The sequence below is a fragment of the Gracilinanus agilis genome, chromosome 3, assembly GCF_016433145.1.
Source record: "Gracilinanus agilis isolate LMUSP501 chromosome 3, AgileGrace, whole genome shotgun sequence".
In the NCBI taxonomy this organism is placed as follows: domain Eukaryota; kingdom Metazoa; phylum Chordata; class Mammalia; order Didelphimorphia; family Didelphidae; genus Gracilinanus; species Gracilinanus agilis.
The window spans coordinates 460,522,228-460,548,306 of NC_058132.1; the positions used below are offsets into that span (position 1 = coordinate 460,522,228).

Sequence of the window (26,079 nt, forward strand, 5' to 3'; positions counted from 1 at the left end):
CCCCTAACTTACTAAGTGAAGTCAAATAAACAGAATGTGGGTGAAATACTAGTAAATGTGGGTGAGACTATTGCAGATGTTTGTAGGTCAAAGAGAATTAGAGTTTTTGAAACTATAGTCAGTGCTGGGATCAGATAGTCCTGAAAACAAGTAATTATAACTGATATTTATATAGGACTTTAAAAACCTCTTACCTCCTGCCTTAGAATACTAAGTTCCCTTCCAAGGCAGAAGAGATAAGGGCTAGGCAATAGAGGCTGAGCGACTTGCCCAGATTCACACAGCTAGAAGTGTCTGAGGTCAGATTTGAACCTAGAACCTCCTGTCTTCAGTCCTGGCTTGCCATCCATTGATCTACCTAGCGGTCCCTATAAAGTTCTTTAAAATCTACAAAGCACTTTCTATACATTATTCCATTTAAGCCTTCCAATAGACCTTGTCAAATGGGTCTCACATGTTTATATCTTTTTTTTTGAAGATGAGAAAACTGAAGCTTAGAGCAATTAAGTGACTCATTCATGGTAACATAGCTAATAGATTTCCAAGGTGGGATTTGAATCCACTCCCCACTGGTTCCAAATCCAACTCTCTGATTATGCCATGGTAACTCTCATTGCCTGAGGACTAATATTTGGCCTTGGGACTGTGGCTATTGCTAATGTACAGGAGTTCTGGGGATTATGCCATGCTTACCCCAAATGAACCTTGGCAATTGGCCCCAGAATTTTGAGAGCATTTTAAAAATGTAGATCCAGAAAGTACTGGGGAAATTCTCAAGAGCATTTACTCTGGTCTTATTTGCACAATCCTGGCTCCACTATCTCTACTGTGTGTTCTATCAGCAAAAGGTTATTCTACCTCACTGTGGCCTCTGTAGTATTTGAGACCCCAAATAAGCTTTTCAATCAATAAATGGAAAACTACTGTTAGTAATTAGAAAGGCCTGGGAAAGAATGACATTTTGGAAATCAGACTTCATTTAATTTATTAATAGCTTTTAGGGGCCATAGGGGCTAGGGCGGTGTGATAATTTTGCCCTTTCTGTAATGCACAGAGACTTTGATCTAGCCTCATCCCATGCTTTAAATAGGCCCCTTTTCTTTGCCATATTCGTGGCACTCTGTCAGGATTAAGTGACGATTAGTCTGCTGAATATATCACTACCATTTGGAAATAGACAGCATTGGAGACATGGCCCTTGGATCAAAAGGTGGCTCTTAAAGATGATGCAGTGTGAGGAAGGGGAGCAATACATACTGGGGCCCCTACATTGGGAACTGACCTACAGAATGCCCCTTCAGCTGCTTTGGAAATTGTTGGAAAACACATCTTTCTTTCTGACCAGATTTGAACATATCAACTTCAAGAGCAGATTGCCCTTTTTAGCTTTAAAAACACAGAGTCACTTAAAACAGGGCATTCCTATTTTAACTTGGTGCTGCAATACCCAAAGAGCTTTGCTTTCCTTGGTAGGGGTATTCACTTCACTATTACAGATTGCAAGCCTTCCATGCCTTAGGATCTCAAACTGGAAAGGAAATTAGAGATCATCTCATTTTGTAGAGGAGAAAATGGAGGTAAGTTAACTTCTCCATCATCATAAGATTACAGATTTACAGTAGTATGACACCTTGGAAGGTCATCTAGATCAAACCTTCTTATTTTATTGAAGGAGAAACTAAGGCCAAAGAAAGGTTAAATGACTTGCCCAAGGTCATACAGGCAGGCAGTAGGGGACAGAATGAGGAAGCGGGAATATGAATTTGTTTTTTAGGGCAGTTAGGTGGCACTTTAGATAGAGTGCAGGGTATGAAGTCAGGAATATTCCTATCCCTGAGTTCAAATCTGCTCTCAGACACTATCTGTGTCACCCCGGTCAAGTCAGTTAATCCTATTTGCCTCAGTTTCCTCGTCTGTAAATGAACTGGAAAAGGAAATGGCAAATCCATTCCAGGATCTTTGCTAAGGAAATCACAAATAAGTCACAAAGAGTTAGACTTGACTGTAAATGACTGAACAAAGACAATCTGGCTTCCAATCCAGTGTTATTCCACTGCCTTAATAGAAGTTATTCAGTAGTTAAAAAATCTCTTCACTTGATGGCCAAGTTGTATGTGTGTGTGTGTGTGTGTGTGTGTGTGTGTGTGTGTGTGTGTGTGTGCGTGTGATAAAAATCTCTGACTCTCCTTTGGCTGTTTATGTAACAAAAGACTTAGCCATCACTGGATCCTAACTCTAACTCCAGCCTTTCGAGCTTTGGAGCATCTGCCAGAAACCGGACTCTGCTGTCAAAGCCTGGGGTTACTTGTAGCCCACAATGTCTCTTCGAGAAAGTTTCAGACCAAATAAGTAGACAATAAGCTACCAAATATACATCCTCCTATTCTTTTGTCTATTTTCCAGCAGTACAATCTCAATGGCGATACAGAAACTGATCTAAAGTCGTCTCATCCATTAATGAAGCCTGAGCCATGTCCAAATAGCATTGACCTCCTCTCCCACACTGGGGCATACTTACTCTATGTATTTGAGGGAGATCTTTTGGGTTTGCTTGGTGGTGACGGTGGCAATGTACATTTGTAATGCTGCTAGACGTAGGGCGATGTCATATTTCAGCTCTGGTCCAAATCTCTCCTGAACCACATCATTACAGCTCTGCAAACAAACCAGCAGAGGGAGCACCATATTAAGCAATCTGGATCCAGGACTTTTCTCCTGTAAACTCAGGAACAGGTGATATATTTTTCCAAAGTGTTTAACCACCCTATCCCTCCCCACAAAAGGAGATTCAACATGGAAATCGTTTGCCCTCCTTGTTGGCAAAGCACTGAATGTTGATTTAATTGAATCGCATTCATGAGCACAGGGGCAACACAAAACACAAGGCTGATCCAAGACCTGTTATTTATTGACTTGTTTTCCCTTTTAAAGTAAGAATTAGGAATTTAGATGTAATTAGGAATTTGGACGCAATATTTCAAAACACAGGTGCCTCAAATGAAGGTGTGAACTATACACGGGCACAAGTAGGAGCATGCGCTTTTAAGATATACTGTTGAGAGATACAGAACTGTTTATTAGGAGGAAACCCCTAAGACACATTCTGTGCTTAAATGGGACTCAGCTTCCATAGCCAGAGATGTCACTCTAGGGATATAAAGAGCAAAATAATGACTCTGGAGTTTGTTTGGATTTCCACTCTCTTGATAAACTACTGTTCAGACATTTCATGTATTTCATTTATTCAGGAGAAGCTATGCTCCTTTTCTGGTTTTCTTAAAAGCTATCTCAAGTCTTCTCTGAGGCTCAGGGGACTTTGAGTGTTGTGACTTTATTCAGAAGGCATTGGCAGGGCTGGCAAGGGCAAGGGAGAGATGAGGGCAAATGGAATGGCAAATGGAAATGGGATATTTCTCCTTATCCTTAAAAACAAATAAAAAAAAGCAAAATGTGGTGGGAAGTAGTGGTTTTATGATGGGCATATTACCTTACAATGTGGCACCTTCCAGGACTATCTGAGTTCTGAGACAGGAAGAAATCATAGGAGTTAGAGCTGGAAGGGAACCCTCTGATTTTATAGATGAGGAAACTGAGGTCCAGAGAGGTTGTGACTTGTCCAAGGTTACCTGGGTAAGTTAGTGGCAGAGCTGAGATTCAGACTCAGGTCCTTTGCCTCTAAATCCAACCCTGTTTTGATTTTGTTAAATTGGTCTCCATGAACCAGTGGTCACTCTTAGAATTAAGTTCAACTTTCATCAACAATGATGAGATTTTCAGAGAGTTCTCATGGTTTCCTACTATAAGCCTGACTGTGGGCATGTCTTAAAAACAGCAGAAAACATATGAACAAGTCTAGAGACATATTAGCCTTAGCTTTTTTAATTATAAGAGCTAGAATAGGTCTCTAAAAAAGAGGGGGCAGTGAACAATGGTGGAAACTTATGTACAAGAGAGGCAGCCAGAGGCAGTAGAGGGTAGGAGATCCAGCCTGTGGGATTTCCAGGATCAAGGCAAGAAGTCCCTTTGGTCAAGCTAGGAAGATGCAGAACAAGTTAGCAGAAGCAGAATAACAGGAGCAGAGTGAGAGAGGAGCTGTTAGATAAACTTTTGGGTCTTTCTCATCTATTTATTGATGCTCCCTATATTTTCACATGTACTTATCTTTTCCATTAAAACACAAGCTAATTGTGAGTAGCAAATCGTTTTCATTCTTTATTCTTGTATTTCTTGATTGGCACATAATAGGAGCTTAATAAATGTCTACTGATTGATAGAGACACGACATCCTTTTACTCATATTGTCTTTATCTATACTTGACTTTGTTCACTGACCCCTTATCCAAAGGCTGAAATTGTCACCAGATCCGTGAAAGGAAAAAGACCTGGGACATTTGAAAGAGTAAGTTGATAGCACTCAGTTTCCGAGGCCACAATTGAGATGAAAGAAGAGGAAAGGGTATTTCCTCAGCTTCTTTAATGCTATACTTGCCCTTCTGCTGGACTCTGGGATAATCAGTAGTTTTTAAATTTAAATTTAATTGTTTCTTTTTATGAAGATCAGTCTGCCTTCTCAGTCTTCCTTTTCTTTTCCACTACTGAGAACTCCAAAAAACAAAACTCCTGTTACAAACATATATGGTCAAACAAAATGAATTCCCTCATTGGCTCTGTCCATACAAACAAAAGGACTTTTGTCTACATCCTGTACCCATCACCTCTTGATAGGTAGCATGCTTCATCAGGAGTCCTTTTGGAATTATGGTTGGTCATTGTGTTGAACAGAGTTCCTAAATCTTTCAAAAATGTTTTTCTTTATGATATTGTTGTTATTGTATAAACTGGTCTACTAATTCTGCTCTCTTCACTCTGCATCAGTTCACACAAATCTTCCCAGGTTTCTCTGAAAAAAATTTTTTATAGCACCATAATATTCCATTCAATTCATAGACCATAATTGATTTATCCATTCATCAACTGATGGGCACATTATCAATATCCTTTTTTCTGCTACCACAAAAAGAGCAAAAGTATGTCCTCTTTCTTTGATCTCTTTGGGTTATAGACCTAGAAGTGGTATCACTGTAAAAGTGGTTACTGTTTTTTTAACATTCCAGAATTGCCATGTTGGGGATCACTGTTGCTTGGGACCCAGACACAGTCATCCCTCAGACTTCTAGAACAGTGGAAGAAATATCTCACTTCTTGCTTTTGTTTCTAGGGCTGTATCTATGACACTGGGCTATCTCTCAGAGTTGGAACTGAGTTTGTTTATGTCCCTTTCCCATATCTCCTTAAGTCCCATTTTTTTGGGAAAAGCAATTAGTCACTTATATTAGTTGCCAACACATCACATACATTACATAATTAATTCGCTGGGGAGAGTCTCAGGCTGAATGAGTAAAATATCTATATTATAACATATTTGTAAAGAATTTTTTAAAATCCCTTACTTCCATCCAAGAAGCAATACTGTGTATTGGTTCTGAGGCAGAAAAGCAGTAAAGGAGGTTAAATGACTTGCCCAGGGTCACACAGCTAGCAAGTATGTGAGGCCATATTTAAATCTAGGACTTTACATCTTTAAAGCCCTGGCTCTCAATCCACTGAACTACCTGGCTGCCTCAATACTTTTCATTAATTTTAGGTACACCTCTAAACAAAAACTGGCTATGAAAGTGAAAGAATTGGATTGGTATTTTGAATAATGTCTCTGTTTCATGTATTCATTGCATTAGTTTCTCTTTGTTAAAGGAAATGGTTCAATCTGAAGAGGACTGGGCAAGAAGAGTGGTCTTTTCCCAGAAGGAAAAGGGAAGAAGTGTGATGGGGAAGATGAAAGAGGAGGGAATGGAATGAAACATATTCATTTAAAAGGAAAAAAAAACCCAATGACTTAATAAAGCATTTGCCAAATAGAGGTCCTCCTCAGGACCTGCTGTGATGGGAGAGATAAATAAAATTTATAAGTGCATGTTAATTGTTAATATGCAAATGAGTATTATTAAAGTGCTTGAAAACATTTTGTTCTCTCGAGTAGGTTATACATTCTTGTTAATTTGCTTAGTGATCAATCCCTTTCTTCATAGAGAGCACAGAGGTCAATTTTAGTCCAGCTTCCGTTTATATTATTATGCCAATGGATGCAGTCTGAATTAATTAGGTTTTACTGTAAATTTATATTAAATTAGATGAGCTAGCAATTAGTTGACAGTATTTACGCTGACACTTCCATTTTTTAACCCAAGAGTTTGTTTATTTAACTAATGGCTAGTGTCCTCATTAGGGGCTTCTACTACTTTAAATTATTCCCTCTCTTTTCCTGGCAAAATTATGCATTATGCTTGTGTTTACTCCTCTGTTCCCTGGATGAATTTCTTAAATCCAAATTTTTAATGCACTTGGAGCTTCTGATAAGAACCCCAAACATCAGTTTAACAAATAAGTCACTGGACTGAGAATCTGCTATTATTGGTATGCATTAGCTAGATGATGGACTTCTGTCGCCATCTAGCCATATCCATGTCTAATCATATAAGTAGGAGCAGCCTTTCGATGTGAACAGCTGGAGGCAAAGGAATCCTACTTTTTCATTTCAGTGGCATATGAATGATATATATTATAAATCATATAACGAATGTAAGTATATAAAAACAATATATAGTATAATAACTACAGAGGTAAACAAATATGCAAAACACACATGTAATACATAATAAATATGTAAACAAATATATTAAATAATAAATAAAAATATTATAAACACACAGTAAATAAACATAAATATATAAATAATTATATTAAACATCAAAATAAACATAAAATTAATATAATAAATACAAATAGGCAAATATATCATAATAAAATAAATATTACATAATATAACAACTATAGAGAGGTAAATAAATATATAAAATACACATGTAATATATAATAAATATAAACATGTAAACAGCTATATTACAAATTGTACAATAAATATAAATATGCAAACAAATATTAAAGTTGTGTAATGAATATAAATATATAAACAAATCTAAAATATAAAAATATTAAAAAATTATAATATATAGACAAATAAATATATATTACAATAAAATAAATAGTATAAAGTATTATAACTATGAAGAGGTAAATAAACATACAAAAACAATGAAACATATAATAAATATAAATATGTAAATGAATTTATTACAAATCATGTAATAAATATAAATATGAAATAAATATATTAAATATCAAGACAAACACAAAATGAATACAATAAATGTAAATAGGCAAATAAACATATCATATAATAAAAATAACTATTAAATTTTCTTGTTTTTCTGTTGTTTCAGTCATGTCTGACCTCATCTGAGGTTTTCTTGGCAAAGGTACTACAGTAATTTGCCATTTCCTTCTCTGGCAAACGGGGTTAAGTGACTTGCTCAGGGTCATACAGCTGGTCTTGTCTGAGGCTAGATTTGAACTGAGACCTAATTCATTTCCTAACTCCAGGCCTAGTGCTCTATCTATTACACCATCTAGTTAACCCCAAATATTATATATCATAAAATAAATATAAATATGTAAATAATCATATAAAATAAATAAATATCTGTCTTCCATATACCACTCTCTAGAAATGAAGAAGTAGGATTCCTTTGCCTCCAGTTCCTAACATACAAAGGTTGGCCTTGCTTATAAGATTATACATAGCTATGGATACATAAGAGAAGTCCATCATCTATCTAATGTAAACCAATAACAACTTATTTTCAACCTGAAAATAACCAGAAAAGCCTATAAGGAAGAATTAATATTGAAAATAGTGGAGAAAACCTGAAGACTGAGGACTATAGAAGCTGTGAAATCATTGATTAGCCACAGAGGATAATGAGGTATGTGTGACAGTAGTGGAGAATAAAAATATTAGGAAGACTGTAGGCATTCTGTTATACTGTTTCTTACCATACCTTAGACTTCTTTGTTCTTGAAGTAATGGCTGGTCGCTTTAGCTAGATTATTACTATTAAGGTTGCCCCTCCACGAAAATCTAGGCTTCTGGTCTACACTTTAGTATGGGTAAAATCTAATAAAATAACAATCACAGCAGAGAATAATATTCCACTTGAATTAATTATGTGGTGACTACTGGTTACCTGGCATGTTCAGTGAATAAGTATTCTGGTCAGGAAAGGACACTGAAAAATACCCAGAAGTCAACTTTTCACTTGCCAAAAACTTTATTTGAACTGAAGTTTTTAAAAAAATGGAAATCTTAACAAAATACTATTAAGACTTCCCTGCCTTAGTAAACTAAGGACACAGAATACAATTTAACCTTTTCTTGATGACACAGGGTCCTTAGTATTAAGAACAGATTTCTCCTACTGCACTGTAAATGAAGTATTGCTTCATTTACTCACTTTTTTCTCTCTCTTTTTTTCCCTCTGGCATTTCTCCCTTTCTGATTGGTGAAGTATTAGCAGTTAGAATCATCAGTAGTCAATGACAGCACTCCTTTCCTTAGGTAGATGACTCCATAATTTGTAGTCTTCAGGTTTTCTCTGATATTTCCAACACTTGTTCTCACCCATAGGTTTTTCTGGTTACTTTCAGGATGGCAGTGATTTTGGATGTTTTAAAACCCTCAAGCATGAAAAAAATCAGAGAAGTAGGATGCTACTCAACTAATCAGCTAGCATTTATTAAGTACCTGCTATTTGCCAGGCATTTGTGCTAAGCATTGGGGATATAAAGGAAGCAAACACAAAACAAAACAAAAAACCAACAAAAAAAACCCAACAAAAAACCCCAAACAAACAAAAAATAGATCTTGCCTTTAAGCAGTCTATAGCCTAATGGGGGAGAAAACATGCAAACTAATATGTACAAGCAAGATATATAGGGGATAAATTGGGATAGTCTCAGATGATAGGCACTAAGAATGAGTAGGACTTGGAAAGACTTTGTGTAGAAGGTGGGATTTTAGGTGGGACTTTTGAAGAGATACAGGAAAGCCAAGAGGAAGAGTTGAGGAGGACATGCTCCAAGAATGGGTTTATAGACAGTTATGTCAACGTGTAACTGAATAAAACTTTACTTTCAAAGAATATATAATAGACAATTGGTGCAGAAGAATGTAAATTCTTTCCTGAAAAAACCTCTACAAATGGTGCATGCATATTAAATTATGATATTAAACCAACCTTCCTTTCTTCCTTCTTTTCTTCTTCCTTCCTTCCTTCCTTTTTTCCTTCTTCCCTTTTTTCATTTCTCCCTTCCCCCCTTCCCCTTCCCTTCTGTTCCCTTCCTTTCCCTTCCCTAAATTTCTGTCTTAGAATCAAGACTAAGTATCAGTTCTAAGGCAGAAGAGTTGTAAGGGCTATGCTATGGGGGTTAAGTGACTTGCCCATGGTCACACAGCTAGGAAGTATTCCAGGTCAAATTTGAACCCAAGTCCTCTTACTCCAGACCTCATTTTATTCTTTCTTGACACCCTCTGAACAGCATACCCAGCCTAGAGACGGCCTACCTATAGAAAAACTATTGCTCTCAGTGATTGGCATCTCATGGTACAGTGAAAAAAAATGCTAGATTTGGAATCAGAGGACCTAGATTTAAATCTCAGCTCTGCTACTTAGTACCAATGTGACTTTGAGCAAGTCACTGAAGCTCTCTGGGCCTCAGTTTCTTGATCTGTAAAATGAAGGGAAAGGACTAGATGACTTTCCTTTCTAGATTTCAATTTTATGATCCTAAAATCATTCCTGAATGACCACTGTAATCCGGTGGTGGCACACCTGGCCTGCCATATTCCTGAGTGTGCCCAAACCAGATTAAAATAAAATTGGGAAATACTTAACAAAATATGTAAAAATACCATAAAGCACAGATAATGTTAACATGTGGTTCTCTAAGTCAATGTACACCCACAGGGATCCTTATATATGGTTCATCGACTCCCTACATCTTCTCACCTGCCTTACCCTCCTCTCCTTTTTGGTTGGAGAGTTGAGGGATAGAGCATTCAACTCCCCCAAAGCTTTCCCAGAGGACAGACCCTGGACTCTCCAAATAATTCCCCACTTTTCATTTCCAGTTCTGTTTGGTTTGAACTCCACAGAACAAAATGTGTTGCTTCCCCTTCCAAGCCCAATTCCAACCTTCCTATTGTGTCTTGTCCTCCCTCTTCTTCTCCTCAATTAGATTGCAAGCTCATTGAAGGCAAGGGCAATCTTTCTTGATTGCATCCCTGGTGGTTAGCTCAGGACCTGACATTTAAAAGTAGATGCTTAATAAATGTTTATTGAATTTATTGAGTAACCACATTTGAAGTTGTATGGGGTAAGAAGAAAAAAGGGAAGTTTTCAGTGTAAGAACATAAAAGAGTTACATATATGGCATTAGAATAGCAAACCGGTCATATTTTTTACATACCTGCACATATAGGTACTCAAAAGCAACTGGATCTCTTCTCAGAAGGTCAATGGGATCCTTTGGGACAAAGCTGATTCGGAAAAGACATCTCATCTTATGGGAGCTGGGTCTCTGGGTCACCTAAGACATCAAATCCATAACAGAAAAAAAGCAGTTAATATTTGAAGTTTATTCAAGACCATTATTATGCTAGTTACTTACACTTTGAAATCCCTACTCTTGTTTTCCTTTAAGTATTCACTTCACGACTGAGTATTCTTCCTGAGCTATGTATCCTTTACTTATACACTTAGGGAAGAGATTCAAGTGTATTCCTCCACACCCACTAGTTGTTGGCATCTTATCTAAGGGGAAGGACACATACTCCAAAGAAAGCTAGGCTTTTTGGAGGATTTGGTACCTACATCAAAACTGAAGGTTTATACTTTTCAATGAATTCCAAATTCTATGATTGGAGGTCATCTGAAAAAGTTTAACTTTCCAAATGATTAAAAGATCTTGAAGACCAACTAAAAGACAAAAATACTTTGTTAACTAGTTCATTACTCATGAAACCAACACATTTCAGACCTCAATGAAACAAAACAAAATAAAAATGAACAAGGACAGAATGATTTGGTTCAATTTTTCCCAAATGCTAGTTATTGGCAAATATTTCCCAATCTGCAAAATTGTTATAATCAATTATTTTTATTTCTTAAAATTTGTGAACTTTAGAAAACTCATAACTGTTTCCTTTATCTTGTCCTTTCCCCCTTTAGCTCCCCCTTTCTCCCTAGTTCCCTGTCTCTTTTATTTCATACTCTGAGATCCAACTAGTTGAGGTGGTAGGTCTAAGTGGTCCAAAGGAGAATATATGTTTTTTTTTAAATTATTAAAAAAAAGCCAACCTCTTACCTTCTATCTTAGAATTGATAGTTAGTATTGGTACCAAAGTAGAAGAATAGTAAAGGCTAGGCAATTGGGGTTAAGTGACTTGCCCAGGGTCACACAATTAGGAAATGTCTGAGGCTAGATTAGAACCCAGGACCTCCCATCTCTAGGCCTGGCTCTCAGTCCACTGAGCTACCTACCTACCCCCCTGGGAAGAGATTATCTAATAGGTGGAATGGAATAGTACATTGGGATTCATAAGAGATAACAAGAAATTCAATGCTGGGTCAAAACAAAGATGTTTTCATCCCTTATTCTTTCTCTGACTAGGGCATGAAGGGCCATTTTTTCAAAAGTCCTATTTGCCCTTTGTGATATCAATCTGACATCAATCTGAAAAGATCTGGGATATATCTATAGCATCCCTAGCTTCTCCTCCTTACCAGTTACAATTATCACCCACAAACTGATCTAAAAGCTTGCCCTCCCTTTTTTTGTTTGCTTTCAAACCTTTACCATCTCTTGAATTAGTAAATTCCATATTCACTTCTGAAATTTTCATAATGCTAAAACCATAAATCATATACTTTTGTCTTGCCCAGAATAAGCTAGTTCCATCACTGACTTCTTGTTGGCCCTATGGTCAATCATTTTTCCAATTGAGATCTTTTTTTTTGAATTGCCAGTCTCATCTCGACCCCTTCTCCTTATTTCCTTTTTCAAAAGTGGCAGATAAAACAGAACTGACCAATGAAAGTTTCCTTAAAGAACCTTTCCAATCATTGCCATAGAATAAGTTGTTGAAAAAGAGAAACTGGAGTGATTATAAATGGCTTTACCCCTCCTCCCTGCCACACCTACTTCACTTTGCAAATGTGATAAGGATTAGATTTTGGAAATTAGTAAAATTTGACCATTGTTTTGAATTCACTAGAAGATGGTAACAGTAATAAAATGAATAATGTCAGGTTAAAAGTACTTTTCCATGGAAAATAACACACTTGATAAGACATGAATGAATATTAAACTGTTTTAATTGTCTAAATGTCAGATTGATATAAAATCAGGTGTGTTTTAATTATTAGTTGCTTAAGACTCCCTTTGGGGACTTTCATCAAACTCAAGAGTTAGGAAGAGATTTTGTGTTATTTGACAAATTATGATGTGGTGCTACATGTCATTCAGTGGAAAGAGGCCTGGATTTTAAATCAGAAGACCTGAGTTCAACTCTTGACTCTCACATTTGTTATGTAGATAAGTTATTCCTTTGAGTTTCCTTATCTGTAGAATGAGGTCATTATTCAATAGTGTCTGACTCTTTATGGCCCAACTTGGGGTTTTCTTGGCAAAGATAATGGAGTGGTTTGCCATTTCTTTCTCCAAGCTCATTTTACAAATGAGGAAACTGAGGCAAATGGAGTTAAGTGACTTGCCCAGAGTCACACAGCTACTAAGGATTTGAAGCTAGATTTGAGCTCAGATCTCCCTGATTCCAGGCCCAGTCTTCTATCCTGTGTCACCTAGCTGCCCTATAGAATGAAGAAGTTGAATTAAAAAAAAATCTCTTAAGTTTCCTCCTAGCTCTAGTATTCTAAGGTCTACTGTTTCTTGTAGATAGTTCCCCCCTTATTATCACACTGCAAAATATTTTGAATATGACTTTTCATAAGTATTCATTTCAAAGCATGAAAGTGTGTTAAATATGTTTAAAAATATGTCCCAAAGTAGCAACTATAATATGGTTCTGGATCCAAAAGGCCTTTCTCAGGCAGAAGACATTAGTGACTTTCTCTTTTCATTTGATCACTTCAGATGCAAAAATATAAACATTGGCTACAAATTGCTACAGTAAAAAAAAAAAAAAAGAGCACCATCCAGTTTTAGAAATGATTTCACATGCAAATCAAAACAACTCTGAGGTATCACCTCACACCTAGCAGATTGGTTAAAATGATAGCAGGGGAGAGTAATAAATGTTGGAAGGGATGCGGTAAAATTGGGACATTAATGCATTGCTGGTGGAATTGTGAACTGATCCAACCATTCTGGATGGCAATTTGGAACTATGCCCAAAGAGCTATAAAAGATTGCCTGTTCTTTGATCCAGCCATAGCATTGCTGGGTTTGTACCCCAGAGAGATCATAGGGAAAAAGACTTGTACAAAAATATTTATAGCCACACTCTTTGTGGTGGCAAAAAACTGAAAAATGAGGGGATGCCCTTCAATTGGGGAATGGGTGAACAAATTGTGGTATATGCTGGTGATAGAATACTACTGTGCTCAAAGGAATAATAAACTGGAGAAATTCCATGTGAACTGGAATGACCTCCAGGAACTGATGCAGAGTGAAAGGAGCAGAGCCAGAAGAACACTGTACACAGAGACTGATACACTGTGGTAAAATCGAATGTAATGGACTTCTGTACTGGTAGCAATGCAATGACACAGGACAATTATGAGGGATTTATGGTAAAGAACGCTACCCACATTCAGAGGAAGAACTACAAGAGTGGAAACACAGAAGAAAAACAACTGCTTGAACACATGGGTTGATGCGGACATGATTGGGGATGTAGACTTGAAACAATCACACCAATGCAACTATCAATAATATTGGAAATAGGTCTTGATCCATGACACATGTTAAAACCAGTGGAAATGTGCGTTGGCTATGGGGGTGGTGAAGGGAGGGAAGGGGAAAGTAAAAACATGTATCATGTAACCATGGAAAATTTTTCTAAAAAATAAAAATTAAAAAAAAAGATTTCACAAAATCCTTTGCTTACCCAAATTAGCATAAATATTTCTTTTATGGGTTATAAGCTAGCTTGTTCTGAAGGTATCAACCAGAGACATCAAGTGTTTGAGAGACAGTTTTATATTAAGCAGAGTGCTGGTTTTATTAGTCTCACATTGTAGCAGCTGACATTTCACAAGGGGAATTTAGTAAATCACTGGTTATTCACTATTGCTAAAGCATAAAGAGATGCATTTGTTTCCAAGGGTAAGAGAACTGTGAGAGGGATTTAATGTATTTGGGGGTACATCTATATCTATATGCAGGCATCGAGAATAGTCCATAAATGTGAAAAAGCTATGAGTATTCAGATCAGTCTAAATAGAAATACATAACAGATCCATTGTATTATCTTTGGTTGTCTCCAATGGAGCAGAGATCTATAGGGGGACTGATATGTGGCACTTTGATGAATGCCAGCTTAGCTTATAATCATTTGACATCAAAACAGCTCAGGCAATATGGATAAAGACCTTGTCTTTGTACCAACTCTATTCTGTTTTTCTTCCAACTCTCAATTGCCCAAATTGACTTTTTGCCCAAGAGCTACCACTAACCAGTGACCCCCTTCACTTTCCACCCTGGAGTCCTCCCAGGTGTCCTCACTGAAGTGGTAGATACAAGAGTTTCTGGTCGAATGGAGCAGGTAACAGGACTATTTGTCTTATCAGCAAACAGATGGCAATGCCATGTTGGCAATAAGCAGCTGGGGCTCATGGCAGCCTCACATATGCAGAGTGGGCAGAACTGAGGCAGGAATTTCAGGTTTTCAAAAATATTCTTAGGTCGGTACACAGAATGGAACATCATTTGACATGATCATAGCCTCATTTAAATAACATCAGAAACCTCCTTTTCTTCTTTTTTTTTAAAAAAAGACCCCAAAAGAGCAGTCTTCCAGGCAGGTAAACAGCATAAATAAAGCATTTTCAGAGACATATTACCAATGAGTAGTCACAAGAGCCTATGAAAACAATTGTTTATTAGACAAATGGACAGTCTATGGAAATTTGACTAAAAAGGAAACATTCTGAAGTGGATAATCACTTATGGAGACCAGTAATTGGTGCTTCATTCAGTGTGTTGAACAGCTAATTAATTTAAGTCATCTGAGAGATGGATAATACAGAAACTGGCCAATCCCTATGTAAATCACTAATGACTAATGGCTACTTGAGTGTATTATTTTACAGACCTGAGTAAGAGTCTCCTGTTCATGCAGCAAGAGAAGTCTGGTTACAGCTCCTTCCATCCTCTGCTCCAGCATTAGGGAAAAGTGCTCGATACACTTGATGGAAAGTTTTTCTTGAAGAGTTAAGATGACATCCTTATTAAGAAAACAGTTAAAAGATGTGATCAAAATTATGGTAGCTCACAATGAGTCTAGTGTGACCTAAAAGCTTTTCTAATTTAGGCTGTAGATTTCTATGTTCTATTTAGATGAATCTGGGATTCGATGCCGGCAATACTTCTGAATCTTAACTAGAGATGGGAGGAATGGGAACAGAAGACTTGTCCCTTTCCTTTTCTTTTTCCCCACATCCCACAGGATCTTTTATAATACTGAGGAATAGTGAGGTTACTAGACAAGTCTCTCTAGATATGGGATTGAGGATTACCGACATGAATCATATCATCAGGAAGGATTATAACAGATTTTCTAGTCTGGTCCAAGGAGGAATATACTTAAATCAGCTCTGAAACAGGCTTTGCTATTCTCAAAAATCTCCCATGAAAGGGATTCGATAAACACACACCTATTCCAGGGTCTCACAACACTTCCTTATATAGTCTTTTGTTACAGTAGTTTATGACAAGTCTCTTTCCATTATTCTTTTATGTACCTGAAAACTATTGTTACTCCTTAATCTTCACTCCTCCAAGAGAAATCCTATTCAGGTTTTTAACATTTTCTCAAAGGTTTCATTATCCAATCCCTTGACTCATTTGGTTGCTTTCCTTTTGTCCCACACCAATTTCTTCATACCCCTTTAAATGTGGAGCCCCAATTATTCTCAGTAATGCCCTTGTTTAGATTGAGTCTAACAAGAAGAGTCTTATAATTCATTTCAACAGTTATTATCTCCTATGTTTAAAGATGAGTTCTATCCTTCCTCCTTCCTTCCTTCCTTCCTTCCTTCCTTCCTTCCTTCCTTCCTTCCTTCCTTCCTTCCTTCCTTTCTTCCTTCTGCCTGGACAGGAAGTATAAAGGCCTCTCACAAATCTGATCTTACTTGGTCAAAGGCACAGACAACTTTGACTTGGCAAGTTCACTTTTCCCTTCTCTACCTCTTCTCTAGAGGGATCACCATATTAGTGTTAAACTTAATTTGGATAACTGATTGCCTCAGCCAACTACTGTTCAGGACTCAGTAGCTCAAGGGATCCACCTCCTCTAGAAGTGGTTACGTGCCACCCCCTTTACCATTTCCCCCCCTACTCCTACAGTGAACCCAAGTCCCACAGAGGTAAAAACGAAATCTAGTTTTTCTAGTTGTGTGTGCCAAAGCACACATTACAGGATATCATCCTGTTCCAGGGATGATATTAGCAAATTAGCAGCAATAGCTATTCCCTATAGTGAGTCTGGAGTGAAGAATCTTGGGAAACTTTCATTATACAGTGTAAGAGAAATAATAAAGCTACATGATTTCTATTTACACCTACCCTACTGTGTGCCAGGATACTGTTAAACTGCAATTTAAAAATAAATGCTATAACTTATTTTAGGAAAAAAACCACCCTGTTTTTAGAGTATTTGCCCTGCCTCCAGCCTCCTCACAACCATCTGCAGCACTCAACATTGTCTGAGTTATTCATAATCTGAAGTCACGTGGGTTCCTATTAGATAAGATACAAGCTAACTCACAAATAAAGCATCTTTAAGTTTATATTTATTTATATTAGAAAGTCATTAATTCCTTCCTCTCCATTTTAAGAAGTTCAACTAAGTTCAATTCAGAACTTATTGAGGGAAGACCACACTACACAGGGCATGGGGTAAGGAGTGGGGAGAGATATAAATTTTAGTTAAAGATGTATTTCCTATCTTCATGGAGCTTACTGCATAGGGGAAATATATTGAAATCCCCAAAGAGGGGGAAATTCCTGCGTAAGTCTGAAGTAAAGAACAAAACCAAATGCTTTGAAAAGGAGCCATAATCTGGTGGAAGACACTGGTCGTTTGCAAAGCAATTCTCATATTTTAACCTTTCTCTGTCAATGGCTAGGAAGTAGGCAGGAGGAAAGATGGACTCTTCATTTGGAACCTGTTACAAATTAATAATCTCCCATAAAAGTGTGTAAATGTTTCTTTTGAGAAGATTCAAGAAGTAAAAACTAATGGCATCAATCTCTCCTGTCAACTCTAATACCTGCTAAATTACCAGATGCTTAATGGCAATTTAAAGTAAGCCATTTGCAAACAGAGAGATAATAGACAATGCAAATGTGGATAGTGGTTTTATAAAATGTTTCCTTATGCCACATCCACAATTATTAATTCAACAGTTTGCATTGTATTTCAAGTAAGTTATTCACACAAAACAAGAATAGGTGTGTGTGTGTGTGTGTGTGTGTGTGTGTGTGTGTGTGTGTGTGTGTGTGTGTGTTGCAGGTGACTGGAGGAACAACCCAACCGTTCATAGAATTAAAAAATAGATGCAAGTCTTTTTCTTCCTAGTGTTTTCAGCTTATCACCTGGTACTTTTTTATTATCCTGAAATCCTTTTTATGGTTCCAGATGAAGAAAACCTGCTTAGAGCTGATGGAACATTAGGGAGTAATCGAAATCCAAAAACATTTTTGTTCAATAAAAAGAACACAGAGTCCTATGCCTTTCTTCTGAGTGCAAATGAGAAAGCATTATTTGCTTTGCCACACTATGAAAGGTCTCAAAAGTCACTTGTGACTATGGCACAAATAAGTGATTTCTAAAGTTTCCTTGAAAGGTGGGATGGACAGTGAACCAGATGTCAGAAGAGTTGAGAGCTAGGTCCAGTTCTGCTACTGATTAGCTTTATGAACTTGGATAAAGGATCTAGCTTCTTTCAACCTCAGTTCTCTTAGCTGCCGAATGGAGAATGAAAAGCATTGACAGGATCAAAATCTCACCTCTGATGTTTATTGTCTGATCTTGGGCAAATCACTTAACCTCCGTTGGTCTCAGTTTCCCCATCTGTAAAATGTAGGGGTTGTACTAGATGACTTTTGAGGACCCTTTCACCTCTAAATGATTTAAATGAGTTAATGACAAATTACAGGATATCTGATCCTATAAGATAATATATGTTAAAGCTTTCTGTAAAATGTTTCATACTAGTATATGTGAGTTTGTTAGTGTGGGGTACTCTTGGAGCAGGAACAACTTCCAGAGATGCAGTTTGGAAACTTGTTTGTAACTATAGTTGTGAGGCAACTAGGTGATCCAGTGTAGAAAGCAGTGGACAGGGAATCATTGGGACCTGAGTTTGAATCCTGGTCAAGACACTTACTAACTGTGTATTCCTGGGCAAGTCACTGGTCACTCTCTCAGCCTCAGTTTCTTTGTCTGCAAAATGGAGATAGTAGTAGTATCTACCCCAGAGAGTTTTTGTGAAGATCAAATGGGATATATACAAAGCACATTGTAATCTTTTGTTGATATTCAGTTGTTTTGGTTGTGTCTGACTCTTTGTGACTCCCTTTGGGGTTTTCTTCAAAAAGATACTGGACTTGGTGGCTTCTTTGTCTAGCTCATTTTACAGATGAGGAAACTGAGGTCAACAGGGTCACCCAGCTAGTAAGTATCTGAGGCCAGATTTGAAATCAGGAACCAGACCCAGCATTCAAGCTACCTACCTGCTCCCCCTTTTTAAAAAATTTTTATGCTCCCCTTTTTTGAGTTACGATTTATTTTTATTTTTAAGTGCTATATAAATTTCAATAGTTATTATTATTAGCTTATTTACAACTCTACAGAGTTGTCTGTGGCACTGAGAATGATTTACTCATGGACACATAGCTAATATGTGTAAAAGGAGCATCTTTAAAAAGTTTTTATTTAATAAACCTTTACTTTCTGTCTTAGAATCTATACTAAGTATCAATTCCAAGGCAGAACAGTAAGAGCTAGGCAATTGGGGTTAAGTGACTTTCCCAGGGTCACACAGCTATTAAAAGGAACTTCTTAAACCCAGGTCTTCTTGAATCTAAGGTCAGTCTTTTCTCCCAGTACTCCATGTTGCCACTTACAAATATGCTATTTAAATTTACAGTAATTCCTTAGCCCAAGATAAACCCTATTCTGGACTTATCTACTATTTTCATGGAATAGGTTTTAAGAAATGAAAATTAAACCATGTGTACAAAAGAAGAAAGCTATCACCAGAGCACTTTACACCTTAGTTTTACTGGTTGACAAGGCAGTTGATATTCTATTAGAAGGCAACATCTTAATCTTCTTGGCTTTTGACTTTGCTGACAAATCAAGCTGGTGTTTGGCAGAATACCAAGTCATCTTCGTGCATGTAGGTAATTTTAATTAATCTGAAATTGCATGAAGAATACTGCCCTTATTTTCACTTCACTTGATTCTTTTTTTTAAGGCACAAAACAAGAGCAAAACCTCATCAGTTTTATAAGCACTCCCATTTGACATGAAAGCAGACAACTAAGAAACAGAAAAAAGTGAGGTGCCTCAAGGAAATATTTACTCTCAAAACCTTGTCTTCTGATGCATGACCAGGCTTACCTTTATTGAAGTACTGCAGTCAAAACGGAATGACTTGGTTTGCCCATTTTCCAAGTAGACCTTCAGGACGTTTGGCATGAAAAGAAGGGAATTGTCCTTAACTGTTTCCTGTGGAAAGGATCAAGTCAGCCAAATTAGTATCTTTCCATTCTGAGTAATTAAACAGTTGTTCCATAGTAAAAGCAGCACAATGAATAAAACCCCACAATTTTACTATGGGCAGTCATTTGACAAAGCCCAAACTATAAACTATTGTATTCTGGTCATCCCTGCTGTTAGCTCAGCAGGGAAGGCAATGCAGCTGAGCTGTAGTGAGTGGGAAGTAAGCTGGTACAGATGCTATCACAGGATAAGACACCATTATTCTTTCCAGGCTAGGATTATAACTGATCAACATGAACCTCATTTCCATCTAAACTTGGAGTAGTTTTCCTGTGATTGTGCTTGCTGTGGAGATGTCACTTGTGAGTGACTGAGAGACCTCTCAGCTGACATTTAAACAACATACAACATATTTAAGTAGAGGAGAGCAATAAAATGATTACAGGTGTTCCATAGACCAACTCTGACAATTTTGTGGGCAGGGAGTAACTGAATAGTAAGAGAGAAGTGCTACTACAGGGGTCTGGAGTCTCTGGGTTTCCTATTAATGGGCTTGGCTGGTACATCTCCCATTCTAGGTGGAGAGAGTATTAAGAGGGGGTGTCACACAGAGTTTTCTACACAGGGAATCTTGCATATCTGTAGCTGAAGTCTGGGTACTATTTTGAACTTGTTTTTAAGCCCCCTAACTTCTGTCTTAATATCAATTCTAAGACGAAAGGGCCAGGCAGTCAGGGTTAAATGACATAGCTAGGAAATGTTTGAAGCCAGATTTGAACATGGTCCCCCTGACTCCAGACCTGGCGCTCTATCCACTGTGCTGCCTAGCTGCCCCTGGGTATTATTTTGAAATCTGTATACCTCAAATATCAGGCTATCAATTTGTGATGGTTTCCTGTCTCAGGCTCAGAGAATGCTATATTTCTTAGCCTACCTTTTGAGACAATTCTCTTTCCTTAGACCAAAAAAGCTTGCTTACAGTGGGAACTGGAGTTTTTATGACCTATCAGAATGACTAAGATTAAAGGTTTGAGGATCCTGTAACCCATCAAGATAGCCAAAAGAAAAGGTTTAGTTTTAGCAGAAATTCTAGGTCTCAAGCCATAAATGACTGGTCTGTTAGAAACAAAGGAATTTATTCTAGGACAAAATTCATCACCTGTTTTGAGGTCTGAATGAATTATTATAAAATTTGGATTATACAAATATAATTGCTTTGATTTTAAGTGAGGATATTTAGTGCCAAACACTAACAACATTTAGTTTAACAGTGCAAAGCAATTGAAGCTAATTTTGACAAAATGAAGTCCAATAAATATCACTGTTTGATCTTTACAATCTTAGTTATTCTAAACAGCAGTATTAAAATATTATTTTCTGCCTTTAAAAATACTAATATAGGATATTCTTTGAACACACCACAGGAATGAAAAGCATAGGAAAGTGGCTGGTTTGTTCAGTTTCTACGTAGTAATACATCATGACATTAACTAGCATTCATATAGAGCTTTCAGGTTTATGAAGCATTTTATAAATATTCCATTTTCTCCTCCCAACACCTTGTCAAGAAGATGCTCTAAACATTCCCATTTTATTGATGGAGAAACTGAAGCAGGCAGACAGAAATTAAAACTTTGTCCAGGGCTGAACAGTTAAAAATATTTGAATCTTCAGATCATTCTGATTATGGGTCCTACATTCTATCTACTGTTCAGACTAGCTACTAAATACATGTTGATGGGCAACATGGTACAGTGAAGAGTGATGGATTTGCATTCAAAGGACCTAGTTTCAAATCTTGGCTCTTCCATCTGTGACTCTGTGTAAGTTGCTGTACCTTCCTACATCTCAATTTCTTTGACTGTAAAATAAGGGAGTTTGACTAAGTAATTTCAAAGGTTCCTTCCAGATCTATGTCTAGGATTCTCTGAAGTCCCCAATCAACATTTCATGTTTAGAAAGAACATAGAAAATGACACCCGGGTATGATATATGCCAAGTTGTGAACTACAGAAATTTACCCTTTTAAATTCTCTCTCTTTGAGTGGAAATATTGACATTTGAGAGGAGCAGAAAAGGACAAAATATAAATAAGCTACACTTGAAAGAGCTCAGTGAATCACTATATTGAACTGTGTTCTTCACTTACAAATCTGATGGACTGAATGCTGACTGGATTTTATGGGCTTGGAGCCAAGTACCAATGAATTTGGGCAAACTAGCTTATATTAAAATAGAAAGAGGCTGGATCATAGAGATGGTAAGGGGGTGACAAAGGTGTAGGTATGGGTGAACCCATCCACCTTCCTCCCATGACATTAATTCTATAGTTTTAAGAGGGAAACTACTTGGGACTGCTGGAAGCAATCAGCAGCTGGCCCTGGGTCTCTGGGTCTCAGGGATAGAACCATCTCCAGTAAACCTTGTTATTTCCTAGAACTGTCTGAAACTGTCTGTTAGAAGAGTTTCTGGAATAATTTCTTCTGTATAGATGTGCAAGATACAGTAGGGCCTCTGAATCAATGGGCTATACCCTCCAAGACCTATTGAGGATAGCTGAAACTAGATAAGAGTAAACACTTACTGACCCCATATATATCTGCTCTCTCTCCCTGCTCCTGCTTCACTGGTTGGAGCTCCACAGCATGTCCCCCCCCCCCCCAAATCTTAAAGAAAAAGTAAAAGTGAAAAAAGCAAAAGTGAAGGCAGAAGAGACTCCATGATGGATTTTTGGCATTTCACAGTAATTGTGGATAACTGTAACCACCATGTTTGCCTTTTGAGCATCAGGCCATGCTATCTTGGGCAAAGGCAATAGATCTGCTTCTTAGAAGCTGTTTTTTAGAAGGAATGAAGCCCAGTAGGAAGGCTGCCAAGAGGTTTTCATGACACCAAGAAGGTTAAAACTCATTGTTTTAGGGTATTTGGCAAATAAGATGATACCCTGAGCACTTTGGGAGTTAGATGCAGGATAGGGGAGGAGACAAGTTAAGGGCAAGAGACTAGCTTGAGGTAGATGTATAGGGGACTACAGCAAAGATAGAATTTGTCTACTTTGAGGTCTGATAAATATAAGAGTGTTCTGTAACTGGTAAGGAACAAATTCTCCACTAAAGTAGATGCCCATGATGCTTGGCTGTATGGTAGGGGTAGCCCTAAAGCAGCAAAGACTTTGCCTTCCTCATAATTTCTGGAAGATCCTACCACATTGGACTGACTTCAGTCTGGACAAGGGGAAAAAACAAACAAACAAACAACAAAAAAACACAAAACCAAGCCCAGCATTTGAAGAGCAGTTTAGTCAAGTTTAGAAAGGTTCATCACCAAAGGTTGGCCACCAGGTGATATACTTGGAATCAACTGATCTAAGTTAAAATCCTGACTTTATCACTTACTATGGCTATGATGTTGACCAAGGCACAACTTTTCAGTATGGCAGAGTGCCTAGGGCATTAGAATCAAAATGACCTAGGTACAAATACTGCCTCAGATAAATAGTAATTGAAATTTAGCCAAGATACTAGAGTGGTTTGCCATTTCTTTCTCATTTCCAACTTTTGCTGGGAATTTGCCATTTCTAGTTCATTTTACAGTTGAGGAACTGAGGAAAAAAGGGTTAACACAGCTAGTGTGTCTGAGGACAGATTTGAACTCAGGATGATGAGTTCTTCTTAACTTTAGGCCCAACATTCTATCTACTGTATCACCTAGCTGCTCATACAAGATTATAGATGATCTCTAAGATTCCTTTCAGATTTACATCAATAACCCCATTCTCCTTTGAAGATTTCTGACCAAAGTAAATCTATTAATAAATGAAGGCGTTTTGATCAATGGTAGGATGATAGAAATCTTATCCATACAAATGATCTCATTGACCCTTAAAGTAAGTTAGAGAAGAGACAAATTTGGAAAAGTAGCATGTATAATCACCAATCTAGTGTGGTTTTATAAGCAAAGTTAACTCTAAAAGGACAAAAATTTGAATATGGTTAGTATTTAAAAAAAATCAAAATAGCCTGTGTTATTTTTTGGCAGGAAATTAAATGAAACAGCACATTTACTCACTAATTCATTCTTTCAAAAATATAATAATTGACTATGAGTAGAATCTTATGCTTGGTGCTGGAGGAGACATAACTCAAGTGACATTCATGTAGTAATTTAAAGTCTGCACACTTAATAGTTAGGCCTCACGACAACTCTAAGAGGTAGGTTCTTACTCTTATTAACCCCATTTTATAGGTGAGTAAATTGAAACTGTGGTGGCAGCTAGGTGGCACAGTGGATAGAGTGCTCTGCCTAGAATTGGGAAGATTCATTTTCTTGAGTTTAAATCATGCCTCAGACATTTCTTACCTGTGTGACCCTGGGAAAATCACTTTACTCTGTTTTCCTTACTTTCCTCACTTGTAAAATAAGTTGGAGAAGGAAATAACAAATCACTCTTTTTTAAAAAAAAAACTATTATCTTCTGTCTTTAAATCAATACAATGTATTGCTTCCAAGGCAGAAGAACATAAGAGTTAGGCAATTGAGGTTCAGGGACTTTCTCAGCGTCACACAGCTAGGAAGTGCCTGAGATCAAATTTGAACCCAGGACCTCCCATTGCCAAGCCTGGCTTTCTATTCACTATGCCGTTTAGCTGCCCCACAGACCACTCTTGAATTCTGCCAAGAAAATCTCAAAAGTGATCATCGAGAGTTGGACATGCCTGAAAAACTACTGAACAAATGGAAATTCAAAGAGATAAAGTGATTTGCTGATAGTCATGGGACCTATAAGTGACAGGTAGCATAAGGACCTGCATCTTCCTGCCCTGTAATTTAACACTCTGTACAACATCACCTCCTAAGTTACCTTCTCTGTCCTCTTGTACTTTCCATCTAAGAGAGAGATAGGACACAGATGGATTTAACTTTATACAAAATATCATATAGTAAATACCTTAAGGGATGTATAAAACAAAGGTCAATGTGAGGGGTTGTGAGAGCAGGGAAAGTCCTTGCTAATTGGGGAATTGGGTTGGAAGTGGCCAGTGAGCTGGGATTGAAAGAATGAATAAAATTCAATAGTCAAAAGGATGAAGAACGATGTCCATCTATGTATGAATGTACATAACTAGTACTGGCATGTTTGATACAAATTCAAGAACATAAATGAAGAATTTATCTATTCTCTTTTATTTCTGGTTTAGTGATTTGTAGTGATTTGTGACAACTTAGACTATGAGAATTGATACAAAATATTTCCAAATCATTTTGATTAAATTTGGCCTAGTTAGTAACTACCGCTACCATACTTTTTGGACACCTACCATATATATAAAGCTTTCTGTCAGTGTTGGGGGAAGCAGACATGAACCCCAACTCTCAAGGAGTTTACAATTTAGTATGAGTCATAAAAAAAAGCTCAAACACTTTAAATTGAAAAAAAGATCTCTCTCAGAGTATAATCACCAAGTGACCATGAGTGATCGATTATTTTAGTCATAAAGATTAAATTTGAGTGAATACACATGACTATAACAAATCTCTGCCTCACAAAGAAGAGAATTTTAAACTCACCGAAACCTGGCCATTGATGATGACCTCCTCTGAGAAACGCACTTTAACAGGATTGGACTTCAACCTTGCCTTTTTTGCAGCACTAATAAATGCTGACTTGGGAGACTGGAAGGGAAAGAACATTTTTTATCAGATTAATTTGGAACAGAACCTGTACCTCCTAGTGATGTAATAGTTCTCTACTTGTTCTCATCAATTTTGCATTTTACTTAAAAATATCAGGTTTGGCACATGTCCATTTAAAGAACTAAATTTAAATCAGAGGCTGGATTTTTGTAAAATGGCAAAAAAAAAATCACTAAAAAACATACTATTCTCATGTGCATAAACTATTAAAGTTTTATTTTACCAGTGGACCAAAAAATACCAGAAAGTATGTTCTATTTCACTGAATATATTTCCCAGAATTTTTTTTAGTGACTGCTCTAAACTGTATCTGTTTGCATGAATGCGTAAGCCCTGTTCTCATTATAGCCCTATCAGGCAAACTGTGAAGAGAAAATGATGGCATTGTCTAATACTATCCCTATTCAAAGCCAGCTGAGAAGAAGTTGTTCGAATAGAGGGGAAAGAGGCATAGATAA

General features: G+C 37.2%; 1 protein-coding gene across 1 annotated transcript in view; it reads right to left on the reverse strand.

Moving 5' to 3' along the window:
* Window positions 1–26,079, reverse strand: part of FRMPD4 (FERM and PDZ domain containing 4) — a 269,256-nt gene that overhangs the window by 27,702 nt on the left and 215,475 nt on the right. Inside the window, exons 5-9 of the mRNA XM_044666971.1 lie at window positions 25,496–25,600; window positions 19,826–19,933; window positions 15,290–15,421; window positions 10,423–10,542; window positions 2,519–2,655 (exon numbers count right to left, since the gene is read on the reverse strand). Of these exons, the coding sequence (XP_044522906.1) occupies window positions 2,519–2,655; window positions 10,423–10,542; window positions 15,290–15,421; window positions 19,826–19,933; window positions 25,496–25,600 (602 nt within the window). The remainder of the gene's footprint in view (window positions 1–2,518; window positions 2,656–10,422; window positions 10,543–15,289; window positions 15,422–19,825; window positions 19,934–25,495; window positions 25,601–26,079) is intronic.